Source organism: Neoarius graeffei, chromosome 18 (assembly GCF_027579695.1).
Source record: "Neoarius graeffei isolate fNeoGra1 chromosome 18, fNeoGra1.pri, whole genome shotgun sequence".
In the NCBI taxonomy this organism is placed as follows: Eukaryota; Metazoa; Chordata; class Actinopteri; order Siluriformes; family Ariidae; genus Neoarius; species Neoarius graeffei.
In genome coordinates, this window is record NC_083586.1 from 35,074,357 (window position 1) to 35,092,783 (window position 18,427).

At 40.4% G+C, this 18,427-nt stretch overlaps 1 protein-coding gene across 3 annotated transcripts in view; it reads left to right on the plus strand.

Moving 5' to 3' along the window:
• Nucleotides 1-18,427, plus strand: part of chst10 (carbohydrate sulfotransferase 10) — a 58,725-nt gene that overhangs the window by 19,160 nt on the left and 21,138 nt on the right. For all 3 annotated transcript variants that reach the window (XM_060898741.1, XM_060898739.1, XM_060898740.1), the window contains exon 2: nucleotides 10,216-10,343. In XM_060898741.1, the coding sequence (XP_060754724.1) occupies nucleotides 10,241-10,343 (103 nt within the window). In that variant the 5' untranslated portion in view covers nucleotides 10,216-10,240. The remainder of the gene's footprint in view (nucleotides 1-10,215; nucleotides 10,344-18,427) is intronic.

The window sequence follows — 18,427 nt, forward strand, 5'->3', positions numbered from 1 at the left end:
TCAGCAGATGATTGGCCTTTTTGGGAAAGAGGCAGGATGTGCACAATTCCAAAAAAAGTTAGGACGCTGTGTAAACTGTAAATAAAAACAGAATGCGATTTAATTTGCAAATCATAGACACTCTCTGTATATTTCATTGAAAATGGTACAAAGACAACATATCAAATGCTGAAACTGAAATTTTGGTTTTTGGAAAATGTATGCTTGTTTTGAATTTGATTCCAGCAAAACGTTTCAGAAAAGTTGGGACGGGGACATGTTTACCACTGTGTTGCATCACCTTTACTTTTAAGAACACTCTGTAAATATTTGGGAACCAAGGAGACTAATTGCTGTAGTTTTGTAAGAAATGTTGTTCCATTCTTGCCGGATATACAATTTTAGTTGCTCAACAGTTCAGGGTCGTCTTTATCGTATTTTGCGCTTCATAATGCACCAAATGTTTTAAATGGGAGATGGGTCTGGACTGCAGGCAGGCCAGTTTAGCACCTGGACTCTAGTAAAAGAGTCATGCAGTATTATATGCAGAAAGCTGTTTGGCATTGTCTTGCTGAAAGAAGGAAGGCCTTCCCTGAAAAATATATATTTTGTCTGGGTGGCAGCATATTGCTCTGAAACATGTATATATCATTCAGCATTAATGATGCATTCCCAGATGTACAAGCTACCCATGTCATGTGCACTAATGCACCCTCATACCATCACAGATGCCGGCTTTTGAACTGTGCACTGATAACAAGCCGGATGGTCCCTCTCCTCTTTAGCCTGGAGGATGTGGTGTCCATGATTTTCTAAAAAGAATTTCTACTTTTTAATTTGTCAGACCTCGGGACAGTTTTCCACTTCACCTCAGTCCATCGTAAAAGAGCTCAGGCCCAGAGAAGGTGGTGTTGTTTCTGGATATTGTTTATATCTGGTTTTAACTTGCATTTGTGGATGCAGTAATGAACTGTTTTCACAGACGATGGTTTTCTGAAGTGTTCCTGAGCCCATACAGTGATTTCCACTACAGGCCCATGTCTGCTTTTAATCCAGTGTCTCCTGAGGGCCTGAAGATCACAGGCATCCAGTGTCAGTTTTCAGCCTTGTCTCTGGCATACAGAGATTTCTCCAGATTCTCTGAATCTTTGAATGATGCATACCAGAGATGATGTGATCCCAGGGTTCTCCAGAAAATCTGACGTAGCCGGCTAAAAAAAAAAAAAAGTAGTAAGCAATTCTGAAATTTGTGGCAGCATTTCCCTGTAAAATACTTGCAAAATATGTGTGAAATTTCCCTCCAGATGTGTGTGCGTGTGCTTGGCTTTCTCAGTTACCCTCTGTAGTATGCTGCCTGGCTCTGTAACATAACTACGTTTTATATAAATTTATATGTACAAACCTTGCAGAAAACAGACTTTATTTGGACCACGGAAGGTTTGTTTTTTTTCTTCAGTGGCATTTTGTGAAATCGTCTGCAACAGCCACCAAGTGCATCTTTACCTTCTGCTACGGTGTGGTCCGGTTCAGCCAATCGGAGCATGAGAATTGATCAACAAATGGCGTCACTTCTGGTCATGCTAGACCTGAGTTGAAGGCAATTTCGTGCTGAAATAATTGGATTTACAGCAAATTATGGGCAGCGGAGACCATATAAATCGCTTGAACATGAAAAGGCAAGTTTTTTTTTTGTTTTCTTTTCCCTTCTTCTTCCCTGGAATTGAATAGCTGGTGCAGACCATCTGTGTAGGTGGAGAAAGTCGCCGGTGCTTGTGAACATCTGTGTCCCCAAATTCTTTGCAATTTTACATTGAGGAATGTTTTTCTTAAATTGTTGCACTGTTTGCCCACACAGTCTTTCACAGAGCGGTGAACCCCTCCCCATCTTTACTTCTGAGAGACTCTGCCTCTCTGGGATGCTCTTTTTATATCCAGTCATGTTACTGATCTGTTGCTAATTAACCAAATTAGTGTTTTTTTTGTTTTTTTTAAGCATGAGACGACTCTTTCAGTCTTTTGTTGCCCCATCCCAACTTTTCTGAAATGTGTTGCTGACGTCAAATTCAAAATGAGCTGATTTTTCAAAAAACCGATAATTTCTCAGCTTCAACATTTGGCATGTTGTCTTTGTACCATGTTCAATGAAATGTATAAGGTTTCCATGACTTGCAAACTCTTCACTTTCTGTTTTAATTTCCAGTTTACACAGCATCCCAACTTTTTTGGAATTGGGGTTGTATATACACCTGCCAGATTTCTATTCAGGATTCTTAAAGTAGGATCTAAATTCGTGGATCCACCCTGTAACGCAGGTCTGCTCCGAAATTTCATGGGTTCTTCCTTGGCCCAAGTTATACCCTGCCACCAAGAGTCCTGGAAATCAGGGTGGTAGGTTTTGTTCAGTCCTGCTTAGTCAGAACAAACAAACAAAACCCCATACACTTAGGGGTCATCCATAATTTTCATCATTATCATGAGTCTACAAAGAGTAGACTTTTGAGCACCCCCCCCCCCCCCCCCCCCCCCCCCAAAAAAAAAGTGTACATTAGCGGACAAAAACGATGATGGATCTACATGGAATAGGAATTCAAAATAAAACCATGTCTTGTATTACTTTTTATTAAAATCGGATGACAGGACAATACAAAGATTCACAAGAGAAGAAAAGACGACACAAGACGGGTCCAGAAGTTTTCATAGAAAGCAGGAGATTCATTTTTCAGTCCCCCCCAGGATTCCGCGGCCCTTTTTTGTGATTGTTGCGGGCTAAAATGTCTGATGTTGCGGGGGGTTTCCAAAAAATTGCGATGAAAGTTGCGGTGTTTAGGTTTTTGTTGCGATTACATTGCGGGAGGAAATGAAAGTTGCGAGAAATTGTTGCGATTTTCTTTTTGTGATTTTTAAAATTGAGTATGTTAAATATTAAGTTATTACTGAAAAACTATTGATTAAAAAAACAAAGACACTGAGAAATGGTCCTATAAACAACTTTACCAATATAAAAGATTACCAGGACTACAAAAATGCAGAAAAATAGGCTTTACTTATCCAAATGCTCCTGTTGGTTCAAAACTTAAAGTGCAGAGAACCTCACAGCACAACATGAAGTTACCTTAAAATATAATATAAATGCCTCAGCTTTCATGTAAGAAAAAAAACCTATTAATACTAGTACTGTGTGCAGGCAGTCTCTCCTGAAGACTAAATTAAACAATAATTATAAACTAATAAAATAAATGGCTCAGGCTTCATAGAAGAAAAAAACAATTTGAACAGAATTTCACAGTATGATGCTGAAGCTGCCTAAACAATGGAAAATAAAATACCATTTTGGCAAAAATGTTGGCATCCATTAATTTCTTGTGTTAAGTAAAAAATAATGTAAAGTGCACACAGTCCTTCACTGTAAACATAACACACTTTCAGTAACAGAATTTAAGCCGATTATAAACACTGACTCGCACATGTTGCTTCTCTTGAACGTATACACGGAAGTAAGGTGGAAGGTAGTTTGTCGACGTCGCCTCAAGACGACACCAACGATTGGTCAAATTTGCGGGAAAGTTGCGGTGATTGGATATAATTGCAACACCGCCCTGAATTCGCGGGGATTGGTTGAATTTGCGTTCAAGTTGCAAATCGCAACATCACGAAATCCTGGAGGGTCTGATTTTTGAAAACTAGGAACTGTCTTTTTAAGGAGAGCTGTTGCCTTTTGGCTTTGAAACGTTTGTTTTTGATTCTTTCCAAGCAGCCTGTCCTGCCCTAACTGCCTCCTGCCGCTTCTCAGATGAATGCAGGAAACAATAAATGTTTAAAAACTGCTTGTACTCATTTGAAGGAGTCTTGTGAATAGCGGTATTTCTGCTACTCACAAATTTGTAAATGCGGTCAAAATCTGGGTCAGCCATTGTTGTTGTATTGAAGAAAGGAAGCGTGTAGAGCTAGCTGGCAACACCGATGTGGCGCGAAATTTTTAACATGGCAGCCGCCGATTCACACATTTGACGGATCATCATTTTTTCATTTTTAAAAAGTGTACGCCTGGTCATTAACCCCCTCCCCCCCGCGTACGGTTTGTACACTCGTGATAATGATAAATTATGGATGACCCCTTACTGATTCATTGGTTTCTACAGTTCTGTGTATTTTCTGAGCATTTCCTTTTGGTGGTGCTGTTGCCCTCCTCATTTGTTCATGCAATCTGTTTCAGGATGGGGGGGGGGAGGGATGGACACCAGAGTAAGATGGCCCTTGTCACTCTTGCGTGACTTTAAAAGGTTTTGAGTAGCTTTTACACATAAGAGCATTATAGGAGATGCATGATGATGATCTCTCTCCGCTCCAGAGTTCCCAGTTTGGGTTTTCCAGTTTCTTCCTACTTTCCAAAAACATGCTGGAAGGTGTTCTTGCAACTTGTTGAAATCGAATCTAATCTGTGTTTTCGGATTGGGACTTTAGAGAGCTGTTCAAATGGATTTTTCGTTCTCGGATGGTCGACATTTTCCCAGGTCCCATTTAGCCAACACTCCGGATCACTCCAGGCAATCACTAGTTTGTTACACAGCATCTTAATTTTAATCTGAAATGTGTTTTTGTGCATCATGCTGTCAAGCAGATGTTCTGCGTACACAACCCAATCAGTCCTACGCCACTCTACAGCCATCCTATGAGCTGACTTCATGCGGCAAATATTGGTCATGTAGTTCTGTAAAACGTCACCCTGCCTTGGCTCGTGTGGAGTAGGTATGACCTCATGAAAATAACCCTTAAGAATACGCTTTTCTCTTTAACACCTTTTTTTTTTTCTCCCAGATTTTAACTTGCGGTACCTCCAAGATAATTACAGTATGGTTTTTAACTGTATGCACAACCAGTTGTTCATTTGGCAGCATGTTTGATCCAAAATGACATCGAATCCAATCCAAGCACAGAGCTGAGTGTTTGAGGGTTAAAGGAACAGTCCACCGTACTTCCATAATGAAATATGCTCTTATTTGAATTGAGACGAGCTGCTCCGTACCTCTCCGAGCTTTGCGCGACCTCCCAGTCAGTCAGACGCAGTCAGACGCGCTGTCACTCCTGTTAGCAATGTAGCTAGGCTCAGTATGGCCAATGGTATTTTTTGGGGCTGTAGTTAGATGCGACCAAACTCTTCCGCGTTTTTCCTGTTTACATAGGTTTATATGACCAGTGATATGAAACAAGTTCAGTTACACAAATTGAAATGTAGCGATTTTCTATGCTATGGAAAGTCCGCACTATAATGACAGGCGTACTAACACCTTCTGCGCGCTTCGGCAGCGCATTGATACGGAGCTCAGATATCAATGCGCTGCCGAAGCGCGCAGAAGGTGTTAGTACGCCTGTCATTATAGTGCGCACTTTCCATAGCATAGAAAATCGCCACGTTTCAATTTGTGTAACTGAACTTGTTTCATATCACTGGTCATATAAACCTATGTAAACAGGAAAAACGCGGAAGAGTTTGGTCGCATCTAACTACAGCCCCAAAAAATACCATTGGCCATGCTGAGCCTAGCTACATTGCTAACAGGAGTGACAGCGCGTCTGACTGACTGGGAGGTCGCGCAAAGCTCGGAGAGGTACGGAGCAGCTCGTCTCAATTCAGATAAGAGCATATTTCATTATGGAAGTACGGTGGACTGTTCCTTTAAGGGACTTGCACTGTTACACTGCAAAAAATGGCCTTTCAAAAATAAGAAATAAAAGATTAAAACAAAGCATATTTGCTTGAATCAGGTGAAAAAAAATCTGCCAATGGAACTAGTCAAATTTGACTTGGTAAGATTTCTTAAAGTAAGCTGAAAAATCTAACCTGTTTTTAGATGAAATAATTCCAAAATAAGATTGGGGAACTTATCATGCGAGATCTGATTCACTCAAAATAATCAAAATAGTTCTTATAACAAGATCGTACTTCTTATATTTAGCCATTCAAGTCATTTTTATTTATTTCATTTTAAGGGTATTTCACTTAAATTCATGACAAAGTCTTAGCAGTAAAAACTGAATTTAAGATAAATATGCTAATATTAGGATTGTTAAATTCTACAACTAAGCATTGCTAGCTTAAAAGATTCTCCTTTTGTGACCTGTAATTAGTAAAATACTCGAGATATGAGACCAGAGACTATCTTGAATCAAGTTGACGACACGTGTAGCATTGCAACAAGTTTATTTTTTTTCCCATTTCAACATTCAAACATTAAAACATCTCTTAAGATTCCACTTCCCCAGGACCTCAGGCACCAAAAAAAAAAAAATAGAAAAAGTCTACGCATTTTGACTTGCAGTGCTTACACAATGCCAAAGCAGCAGTGCATTTTGGGGGCACTGACTATTCATGTGTGCAAGGGGTTTACAAGATCAGGCACAAAAAAACCAAACAAACAAACAAAAAAAACACTGAACTTAAAGGGGTACCAAATATAATATATACAGTTGCTGATGTGACAAAGTAACGTATTCTATCAAATTTATATACTAGAAAACAACGAAATATCTTGGTAATTGTAAATATAATAGTCGGTACGCTAAACGGCACAAGAGTCGCCATTTTTAAAAGACCGTGACGTCAGCGCTACCCACTGCACTAGGAGAGAAGCGTGTAATCATGGCGTCGGGCGCATCAAGTGAAAGCGACAGCTCTGTCGAATCATACGAAGAGATCCCGCAAGACGCACTGCAAGCAGGCTATGGCTTAGAAGGGTACCAGTTTGAACCTAGGAGAGGTACTCTCGACTCCGGTGATGACGAAAGAAGAGAAGAAAGCTCGAACTCGCTTGGTGTTTTTCAGCGGAAACGAGTGAAAAGACACGTCTGGAGGATCGTTATGCTTTCCATCGGTCCTGTTATTACACCCGAAAGCAACACTGTGGCATTGTGTAGCCGATCACTTACAATTCATCCTACTTTCCGATTCACACGTGCTATTCCCAACCTCAATGAGCCAACACAACTGGGCACATACATACGTCATGAGTGTTACGCAGAGAAAATGAACGTGCATTCTGATTGGATAAAATTAATATCATGGCGGGCTGTTCAAACTGCGGAAATAGTTTGCTCGAGCTACTTTCAAAACACTATAACTTTCCAACCTTAGAACAAAAAACTTTTGTAAGTCTTGAATAAGGTTCGTTAATGTGTGTTTTATTGTTATATTTACTCTATATATTGCCCTCTGTTCCCCTTTAACTCACAGCATTCCAAAAAGACCTCACTAAAACGCCGTCCACTCACTCATAGCCTTTTTGAAGGCACTTGTCTGGTCTAGAGTCTGTACAGCATCTAGAACAGGGGTGGGCAATTATTTTTTTCCATAGGGCCACATGAGAAATAGAAAATTTTGTGGAGGGCCGGACCAAAAGGCTGAACTAAATTCTGCATAATATTAATTGTATTTCTTTATATAAAGCAGTAAATAACATTGTTTTTACAAGCTGCTAAGACTGGTAAGAGTATGGAAAAAACGAGGTTGCCTTACAAAAAAATGTCATTTATTCAATCAAATTTCCCAAAACAATGGTTAACAAAACGTGAACGTTTGTACCTTTTTTTTTTTTTTCTTTTTTTTTTTTTCAGTCACATTCACCCCAAAACACAATAAAGACATCACAGTATTGTCTTTCTACTCCAAATATCAAGCAAGATACATCATATTATAATAATGATGCCCATATTTGTAGTCTAATCACCTCATTTGGTGCTTTTTATTTGTTCAGTGAGAGAAATCTAGTCTCTGTTGGTCTTTATCGAGTGCATCAGAGTCAGGTTGAATGTCTGAGGTGGAGATGCGAAGCACAGCTGACAGATGATCATCAGTCGATTCGGTGTAGGAATCAGATCTACAGATTGGCTCGGGCTCCGGCGCCTGCTGGTGACGTCACACGATGTGATTGGCTGGACCGTTTGAAGGATGACGTACAAGTTTGTGGTTGGTCTGGACAAATTACGGAAGTAGTTATCGTGGGATTAGGTTTCGTTGGATTTCATGTCATGTTCATGTCGCGCACATTGCGTTTTTGTTGAACACAACTTCAAAATAAAAGCGATGCACATTCAGTCCATTCATGAGGTAAAATTAGAAAATACGTTTATTTTGTAATTTCTAATTAGCCTTACGCGGGCCGGTCAGAATGAACCAAAGGGCCGGATGCGGCCCGCGGGCCGTAAAATGCCCAGGTCTGATCTAGAAGGAGCTCACTCTGAATGACTGAGAAAACAGTCGCAGTAAACTTAGGATATGTAAGGTGGAGTTGAATTGTAATGAAAGATTCAAAGATTTCAGTAAAGTTCATTTATTCCCAAAACAAGCATACTTTTTTTTTCTTGAAACAAAATGAACCGCATTTGACAAATGTCCAAAATGTACGTACTTGTTTTTAGGGTATTAGGCAGAAAAAGAAATTTACCAGTCAAAAATAATATTTTATATAATCCTGATAAGCGCTGCAGGTGCGAAGACGAGCGCCGCAGGCGCGAAGTCCCTCTAGGGGGGTCTGGGGGCATGCCCCCCCAGAAAATTTTTGAAATTTAGACTTAATTTCCTGCATTCTAGGACATTTTCAGGGTGAAATGGCGTGTAATTTTTGATCAGAAATATTGCATATTTTTACTTTGTATTTTTTTCAGTTTCACTCCTGAATGTATCAGATGTATGTATGGTGTTTGATTTGGTAACAAAAGTGAAAAGAAAATAAACAACAATGAATTGTATATAATCTTTTGATCTAGTTACAGTATTTAATAAAAAAAAAAAAACAACAGTATTCTATTTTACCATACCCCAATGAAACCCCCTTGTTAATCAATGTATCACACATACCTTTTCTGTCTTTTTGTGGAAAAACGAATCAGTTTTTGTCACATTCAATTTGGGGCGTTTGTTGGGATTCATCTTGATCCAGAAGAGTGAGTCAGCAAAAAAAAATGCGGTTCTCCCGCCAAGAAAGAGGAAACTACAACGCAGGGTGTTTGGCAATTTTCGACCAATCAGAATTCGCGATTTATTCAGTCCGCATGTTACAAGATTCAGTGCGGGCCAAAATGGCGGAAACGATGAAATATTCTGATTTTTCATTTCAAGTTTTCAGTATTTTTCGTATTAAACTGTGTTTCTTACGATTTGTGATGATGGCGATAAATGATGGCGGAACCACACACGGACTGGCCATCGGGAGTAGCGGGAGTTTTCCCAGTGGGCCGGTGGTTCAGTGTGGGCCAGCGGAGAAAAAAAAAAAAAAAAACAGTTGCGCGCTGGCCTTTAATATGATAAGCAATGTTAACAGTTTCTTTAACAAACTGTTAACATTGCTTATCATATTAAAGGCCAGCGCGCAACTGTAATAAGCAATGTTAACAGTTTGTTAAAGAAACTGTTAACATTGCTTATCATATTAAAGGCCAGCGCGCAACTGTTTTTTTTTTTTTTTTTTTTTTTCTCCGCCGGCCCACACTGAACCACCAGCCCACCGGGAAACTCCCGCTACTCCCGATGGCCAGTCCGTGTGTGGGCGGAACATAACTGGATTTATCGGATGACATGTGGGAGTATTCATGTGCGAAAATTTTCGGCATTATCGTCCGTTTCAGTATCCGTCTGTGTGTATACTTGCCCGTTGAAATCGGCAATTGCCCGTCAAATTTACGGGTGGACGGGTCTCTGCCTAATACCTTACTTGTTTTATTTTCAAAGGTGCTCCAAATAAGACTTTTTCAAGACATTTTGTCTATACAAGATTTTCAAGATGGACTGTCTAAAAACTAGCCTTTCTAGCTAAATGAGGTTTTGCTTGTTGGGCAATTATGTCTTATAATAAGGGTGGCTAGATGTTTTGACTTGAAAATAGACAAATAAACTTCCTAAGATTTTTATTTTTTGCAGTGCAAGAGGCCCAACAGTGGCTCTTTAGCAGTCTGGAGATTTGGCTCAAGATGAAATGCACATAATTTACCCCAAATCTAGTCCATGGACATGTTTGCGCTTGAGCTCTGAGACTCTGGAACTGAAACTTTTGTGCTCCCAAAATATTAAACATTGTTGGGTATAAACTGGTATGAATTACATAACTATATGTGTGGTGTTTTTGTTTTTGTTTCTTTTCTTCCTTCCTTCCTCACTCATATTATTGCAACATGTGGCGATGTCTACCCCAAGATCAATTTCTTTGTTCTTGTGAATAATTGTGAATGTTTGTGTTTGTACTGTAGGCTTTGCCAGCGTCTCCATGGCCCAATGATGCGCCGTCACTGGCTGCTGGTCGGCGCGTGCGGATGGATGCTGCTTATCCTCATGTTCATCAGCAAATTCATTAACTTCAGCTTCAGAATGCCGGACGGTATGGGTCACTTATGGTTTTGTGACATGTATGCCATTCTTACTCGCACCGCAAACTATATTTCCCGCTATTATGCTGTAATAGTCTCATGGGAATGGGATCAAAGCGGCAGAGTCTAAACGTTAAGCCCTGATGACCTAGTAACATATATATATATATATATATATATATATATATATATATTTTTTTTTTTTTTTTTTTTTTTTTTTTGGGGCTTTTTTCACCTTTATTGGATAGGACAGTGTAGAGACAGGACAGGAAGTGAGTGGGAAAGAGAGGCGGGGAGGGATCGGGAAATGACCTCGGGTCGGAATCGAACCCGGGTCCCCGGATTTATGGTATGGCGCCTTAGCCATGACGCTCCCGACCTAGTAACATTTAAGGAAATCTTTTGCAATTGCTCTATTGGGAATTGGAACATTTTTAATGGCATTTAGCAGATGCTGTTATCCAGAGCGACGAACAACGTAGCTGGAGCAGTTGCGGGTTAGGTGCCTTGCTCAGGGACACTTCAGCCATTCCTGCTGGTCCAGGGAATCGAACCAGTAACCTTTTGGTCCCAAAGCTGCTTCTCTAACCATTAGGCCATGATTTCTCCATCAGATTTGTGTGTTGTGATCGGTCGTGGCGTTGCTGGTGGTGGTGGAAGTAATGGAGTCGTGATATTGCGATGGAACTACTCATACTGCCTCTGGTATAAAGCAGCTGTTGGCAAACTCAAAACAAGAAGCCAAGAAAGCAGCAGATATAAGCAAAAAGGTTCAATAGCCTTTGCTTGAACAAAACAAATGTTCAGAAACGGGAAGAGAACTCTTTCAATAGAGACGTGATCAAGCTCAACTGGTGCCGTGTTGCTAACTCGCTCATGTCTCAACTTGGAATTTTCATAGCAATGGACTTGCCACCTGGTGAATTATGCGTCCTACCCGGTCTTGCAGAGGTTTGCGCTCTGTAGCACAGTCACTCAGGTGGGATATAAGAGATCCATTACTTTCCCATTATGGAAGACTGAGTGGGAATGAAAAATGATCTTTTCCGTGTTTTTACCTCGTACAATAATCGCTTTCGTATGTGAAGGGGGCTATACTGTGTGTCTTTAAGAAATACAGGAAGGCAGTGTTGAATCAGATTCTGCTAAATCCTTTGCCAAGTATTTTATTACCTCGCCCGCGACGGAGTAAATGGGCCGAGGTATTGTAATCAGTGCGGTTGGTTTGTTTTTTGTGTGTCTGTTAACAATCTAGCGTCTAGACGGTTGCACCGATTGACTTCAAATTTTCAGGGTAGGTGGGCAATCGTCCTCGTTAAATTTTGGGCGTAATCAGGTCGAGGTCACCAGAAAGGTCAACCTTTTCAGTCAAAATAACATTTTCCATTAAAACTCCAAAAACGGTTGCCGATAGACAGAGGTTTACTATTATGAGCATGTAGGAACTCTCATTTGGCACCATGATCTTTGACCTTGAGTGACTTTTTGAAAGGTCAAACTCAAGGTCACGGATTTTCATAGGACTATAATCTGACAGCTGATGATGAAGAAATATTACCATTATCAACATACAGGTCTTAAATAAGTGCGGCCGGGTGAGGTTTGTTTTGCCTTCTGTTAAATTACATAATTTGGAGAATTTCATGAGCGCGCCACTACAGAAGAGACGGTACTGATGTACAGTTACTAATGCAGAGAGACTAGAGTACGATTCGCACGGGATAAGTATTACCTATGGACCTCTGGTAATTCACAATTACCCCCGCACCTCTGTGTTATTGTGTGGCGCATTCAGACAGGATAAGCAAAAGTCTGTAATTCACTGAATTTACAGACATTGTGACCGGATGTGTCGTAAGTTCACAGCATCCTGTTTCGTCTTGTAGACAGTAGAGATGGGATTTATGGCTCTTTGATGGGATCCGCTATCTACTTAGACAGTGACATCAATATTTCTGGACATACCTTTTATATAAAGCAACCTAGACTTACATTATTGTAACCCCTAAACGCTCATAAATAACCATTAAAAAACAATGAGGGCTTCAATGAATGTCCATGCAGAACGGCTTTTCTGTAAAAAAAAAAAGAACCCACTCAAGAACATAGTTATCAAGAACACAAGAATATTTTATAGAAAAACACTTGTTTTACAAAAATATTTAAGTCTGAGATACAAAATAGATACAACTACAATAAATATAACACAAGAACTAGTTATCACACAAGAACATTTTAATAGAAAAAAACAAACTTTCTATATTAAAAATATTGAAATTGTAACAAAAATAGATAAAACTAAACAGTCAGATAAATAGGGCGGCACGGTGGTGTAGTGGTTAGCGCTGTCGCCTCACAGCAAGAAGGTCCTGGGTTCGAGCCCCGTGGCCGGCGAGGGCCTTTCTGTGTGGAGTTTGCATGTTCTCCCCGTGTCCGCGTGGGTTTCCTCCGGGTGCTCCGGTTTCCCCCACAGTCCAAAGACATGCAGGTTAGGTTAACTGGTGACTCTAAATTGACCGTAGGTGTGAATGTGGGTGTGAATGGTTGTCTGTGTCTATGTGTCAGCCCTGTGATGACCTGGCGACTTGTCCAGGGTGTACCCCGCCTTTCGCCTGTAGTCAGCTGGGATAGGCTCCAGCTTGCCTACAGATAATGAGATGAGATAACAAGAACACAAGATTATTTTAATAGGAAAAAACAAACTATTAATGCAAAAAATATATTATTATTAGAAAACTAGACAAACAGATAAATAAATAAAATGCACAAAAATAGAACAAACAAAATGACGATAGAATAAATTAAATGAACGTCCGTGCAAAGTAGTTTTCCCACAATATTATCATTAATATCACACAACATTATAAACTATATACAAAACAATTTGAACTATTAGGCAAACAGATAAAACTTGAATAAATAAAAGGCAAATGCTGTTTAGCCTACTTCTTGTCCTTGGGCAAAAGCTTTTTCATCTGAAACACAGTACAGAAAAAGAACGACAGAAAGAACGGCTCCCCCAGCTCGAGACTCGGTTCTCATCGTTCATGCCTAGGAGCCGTTCAAAAGAATCGGTTCGTTCGCGAACGTCACAACACTAGTAGACAGGAGTTCAAAATGCTTATCTGGTTCAAATACGGGATAGGCCTACTACCACTTGCCCCTGAAATGCTGTTTATCAAAATTTCGCCCGTATCCTCCATTATTCACTTCAGAAAAGTACAAGAGACGCGCGTTTAATAATTACAAACACAGACATGCGCATTCACACGGGACTTGTATTACCACTGGACGTCTGTGTTTTGCCGAAACACAGTAGGTAATTCGAGGCGGAATTATTACTTGGCAAGTTACAGACATGGCGCATTCGCACGGGACTAAGAACTCAGACATTCTCTGTAATTATTCCGAATTACCAGAGGTCCACAGGTAATACTTATCCCGTGCGAATAGGGCTTAGGATGCAGTGTGGGAAATAAGGCTGGACTGACTGACATTGACGTTTACCGCTAATTTTCGCATTTGTCTGTCTGTATTTTGAAAGCATCGAACCAAATGGCCCATGAAAAATTGTCACGGTACGGGGGGAATCTACTTCTGACTTTCTTCCAGATGTTACACTGGGCGAAGACATTGTTGTAACGCGGCCTGTGAAACGGCGGCCCCTCGCAGGCCCAACTTTAAAAAAAAAAAATTAATAATTCGGCCACCCAAAGTCCAAGCCCTGCCAGAATTTACAGGCACATTCCTCTACCCGAGACCTTTCGAGCGAGCCCGGGCACAGCCCGATCTGATGTCAGGAGCAAGCACGGCTCACAGACAACTTTAGCACGAGCCCTTGCTCCAGTAGCTCTCGCGCGCGGGGATTTAAAAATTCGTAACTCAGGCACCGAAGGTCTGAGCCCTGTCAGAATTTACTGTACAGGCACCTCCCATTTCCCAAGCCCTTTTGAACCAACCCAGGACGACCCCACCTCAGCCCGTTATCCCCCCCCCGAATCCCCTGCGCTCGCTGAAAACTTTAATATGAGCCCTTGACAGGCACATTCTTCTCCCCAAATGGAAGACTAAATAAGACAAGAATAATAATGCACTCAGTATTCACTGTTTTTATCGCACAGTGCAGTTGAACTAGTGTTTTAGGGTTGACTGTGTCAGTTGATTAGGAGTTCAGTTTACATGAAACTTTGCAGTACAGTATTTATATTAGGTGCCAATCAATGGTGGTTATTGTGTGCATTTTTATTTATTTATTTTTTTCATTCATAATAAGAAAGGGAGGCACGGTGGTGTAGTGGTTAGCATTGTCGCCTCACAGCAAGAAGGTCCGGGTTCGAGTCCCGTGGCCGGCGAGGGCCTTTCTGTGTGGAGTTTGCATGTTCTCCCCGTGTCCGCGTGGGTTTCCTCCGGGTGCTCCGGTTTCCCCCACAGTCCAAAGACATGCAGGTTAGGTTAACTGGTGACTCTAAATTGACCGTAGGTGTGAATGTGAGTGTGAATGGTTGTCTGTGTCTATGTGTCAGCCCTGTGATGACCTGGCAACTTGTCCAGGGTGTACCCCGCCTTTCGCCCGTAGTCAGCTGGGATAGGCTCCAGCTTGCCTGCGACCCTGTAGAACAGGATAAAGCGGCTACAGATAATGAGATGAGATGATAAGAATGACAGTCAGTCATATGCTTTGGAGGATGTAGTTTTTTTTTTTTTTTTTTTTCTAAGTCATTGTCAGTCATTTTGTTACAAAGTTACTTGGAATCTCGTACTCAATTTTAACTCTGTGTCAGAATAGTTGTATCGTTAATTACTAAATGTCTTATAGACTTATTTTGCACTATGTTTATAATTGTTGATATGTTTCATGAGTGTTGTTATAGTAGCTATATATGAGTAATAGTAAGTTGTAAGCAACTGGCCCCCATACTTTTTTCTAGACATGGAACTGACCTGTGTGTGCTACAGTTTTTTCAAGTCAAGTCAACTTTGTCAAATATGCTATACATGCTCGACATACAGCACAGATGAAATTTCAGTCCTTACCCACAGTGCAAACAGGCAATGCAATAAATAAAAATAGAATAATTGAAAAACAAACAATATAAACAGTATAAACACTCTAGATATGAAGTAGACATAGACTAAACACTCGTGTGTGTGTGTGTGTGTGTGTATATATATATATATATATATATATATATATATATATATATATATATATACACACACACACACACACACACTGGTTCAAATAAACAAAACAGTCAAGGGCACTTGAGGTATAGCAGGTAAACATGAAATAAGCAGTATAAACAAACTAGCAGCTGTTAAGATGAGGTAGTGCGGAATAGTGCAAATAAGCGAGGTAAAGTGAGATGTGCGGTCCCTGAGTTCAATGTGTTAAAGGACATGGATTTTTTTCTGGGTATAATTATGTATAAAGGACATAAGAAATGCCATCTAAATCACTGCAGGGCGTCAAAAATGTGAAAATCATCACATTATTCAACTTTTTTATACATCAGCTAGGTGGTCACGTGACCCGTGACGTCACAAAAACTTTCCAAGGAGCCGGCGCTTGGGAATCTAATGTAAACAGGTTACCGAAATGAACACCATCGACAGTGATATTCCCGATGTTTCACAGAGATGTGAAGTTAGACCCTATCAATTCAAACTGATAGCTGGAAATTCACATGAACATGGATCTTTGGATCTTGTCTTTACTCTGACGGGTCAGATGATTCTGAGAGTGAGAGTTCATTCAATCCCCATGAAACTGAAAGCGGTCGGCTCGATAACACTTCCTGGTAAGTTAAAAACAATTCTGCTCAAAGGCTAATGATCTGTTGAAAGAAGTATTATTTTTGTATCATACATTGAAAGTTCATCATAGATCTAGCTAAAGTCCGTTGCAAGCTAGTTTTTTTTTTTGCTGATATTTTTCGAGATTGATTGAGATACAATGCTTCCAGAGTCCGAGATGAAAACATTCAAAATGGCGAAACGCCATCACACATTTGGCGAAAGAGATGAAAATTAAGAAAAGTTAAACAAACTTACCAACATAACATTTATTTAAATGTCCATTAATGTTACAGGATTTCTTGACTGTCTCTACAGTTGTCGGAATGTTAGACCCTGTATATTATGGCGCCATCACTGCCTCCATGAACCCGGCTATACGGCCTATTATATATAAACAATAGTAGAAATAAAATGTAAAATAATAAAATGAAATAAAAGTTCAAAAAAAAAACCTCTTCTACAACTTCACTACAACTCTTCGATTCGGTACGTAAACAAAGAAGGACAGATATAAGAGTAAATGAGTCAGAATTATGATAATCAATAACTGATACACCCAAAATTATAATACTAATCCTTACCTCGGCTTTCAGACGCTTAGCGAATGCACCTCGTGGTGGCCGTAGCACTTCGGGTTTCACTCCGCCGTCTTGTTCCTGAATTGGGACGTTGGGAACGGCTCCATCTTTAAGTAGCCTCTTAAATTTGGCTTGGCAATTAATATCGCTCAGTACCTGAGTATTAATGTTGAAAGAATCCTCAGTGAAATGGTCCGAACACAGTTTGTGGGAAACAGTAGGTGCAAAGTTTTTTCTACGGCAGTAGTGAGCCCACACTTTCCTCAGCTTCGGGTCCTTGGGGAATGCAAAAAAACTTACTCCAGGGCATTTCCCATTGGAATTATTGCAACCATAAGCAGCACAATACACCATGATGTCCAATGTACGTTAAAGACTATAAAAACATTTTTCTTGTCATCCACTTCTCCATTCATCTACCCGCTTGTGCTGTGCCCGAAAGTTTTTGTGACGTATGATCACGTGACAGCGGCTCTTCCGGTTGTAAAATATGCATATCGGAGCTCGAGCAGAAATGCCATATAATCATCACGAATATAACGATTTTGCTGAATTTAGTAGATGATTTTGTATTTGTTGATGCAATTAATTCATATTTTTTAATGGAAAGAAACTGATATAGCGTGCTTTTATGTTTCATGTCCCATGTCCTTTAATGAACGATGAGGGGTGTGTGTGTGTTGTGGGGGGGGAACTGTGAGGATGATATGTCAGATGCTGAAGGGGGGGCAGGGGTGTGTGCGAGCAGAATCTGTGGCAGCAGAATTCTTGAATTTTCTTGAATCTTCTGACATTTTCTTGTAACTTTTCATTCAATTTGTAGTGTAATTAGCAACTAATGTCGAGTGTAATTTGGCCTTTAAAGATCACAAAAACGTGCTTGGAAATGGCTGAGAAGCCATCTCCAGACATCTAAAGCCCTTCGGCTTCCAGGCCCTAAGGCAGGCCCTGGACCCCTGGCCACATTGTTCCAGGCCTTTGGCCCATCATTCGTACAACCTGAAATTTGGACGAACAGACAACATTTCAGACTCGTCTATCCTCTGACAGTCTATCATTTTTGGTACAGTAGGGCACTTGTGAAAATCTGAATTTCCTGTTTGTCACGTATAAAATGCATATACAGTGTCCTCCATGATTATTGGCACGCCTCGTAAAAATTAGTACAAAGAGTTTGAAAAAAAAATCCACCTTTTGGTAAAGTTGTTTCATCTCGCACTGAAAAATGCAACCTTTAATTGAAATAAATTTCTTCAGATGTTTTATAAGGCATTTTAAAGCTCTTCAGCTTCCGGGCCCTAGACCCCCGGCCACATTGTTCCAGGTCTTTGGCCCGTCATTCGGACAGCCTGAAATTTGGACGGACAGACAACATTAGTGTGAAGAGATGGCAGGAAGCCAGAGTGTGAACAGTGTGATGAGTGTAAACAGAATACATTTAGAGGGAAAAACAGCCCCAAAACATCACAGAACTTCCGCCATATTTTACAGTTGGGATTGGGGTCTTTACATTATAGCCATCCTTCTTTTTACACCAAACCCACCTTGAGTGTTTGTCAAAAAGCTCTGTATTTATGTCAGACCAGAGAATATGGTTCCATTTTGGGTTTTTTTTTTTTTTTTAAATAAAACCGATCCCTGTATTACTGACACTGTCTGATGTGCTCAGGGACGGTTGGGGCTCTGATGCCCCTTTTCCACCAAAGCAGTTCCAGGGC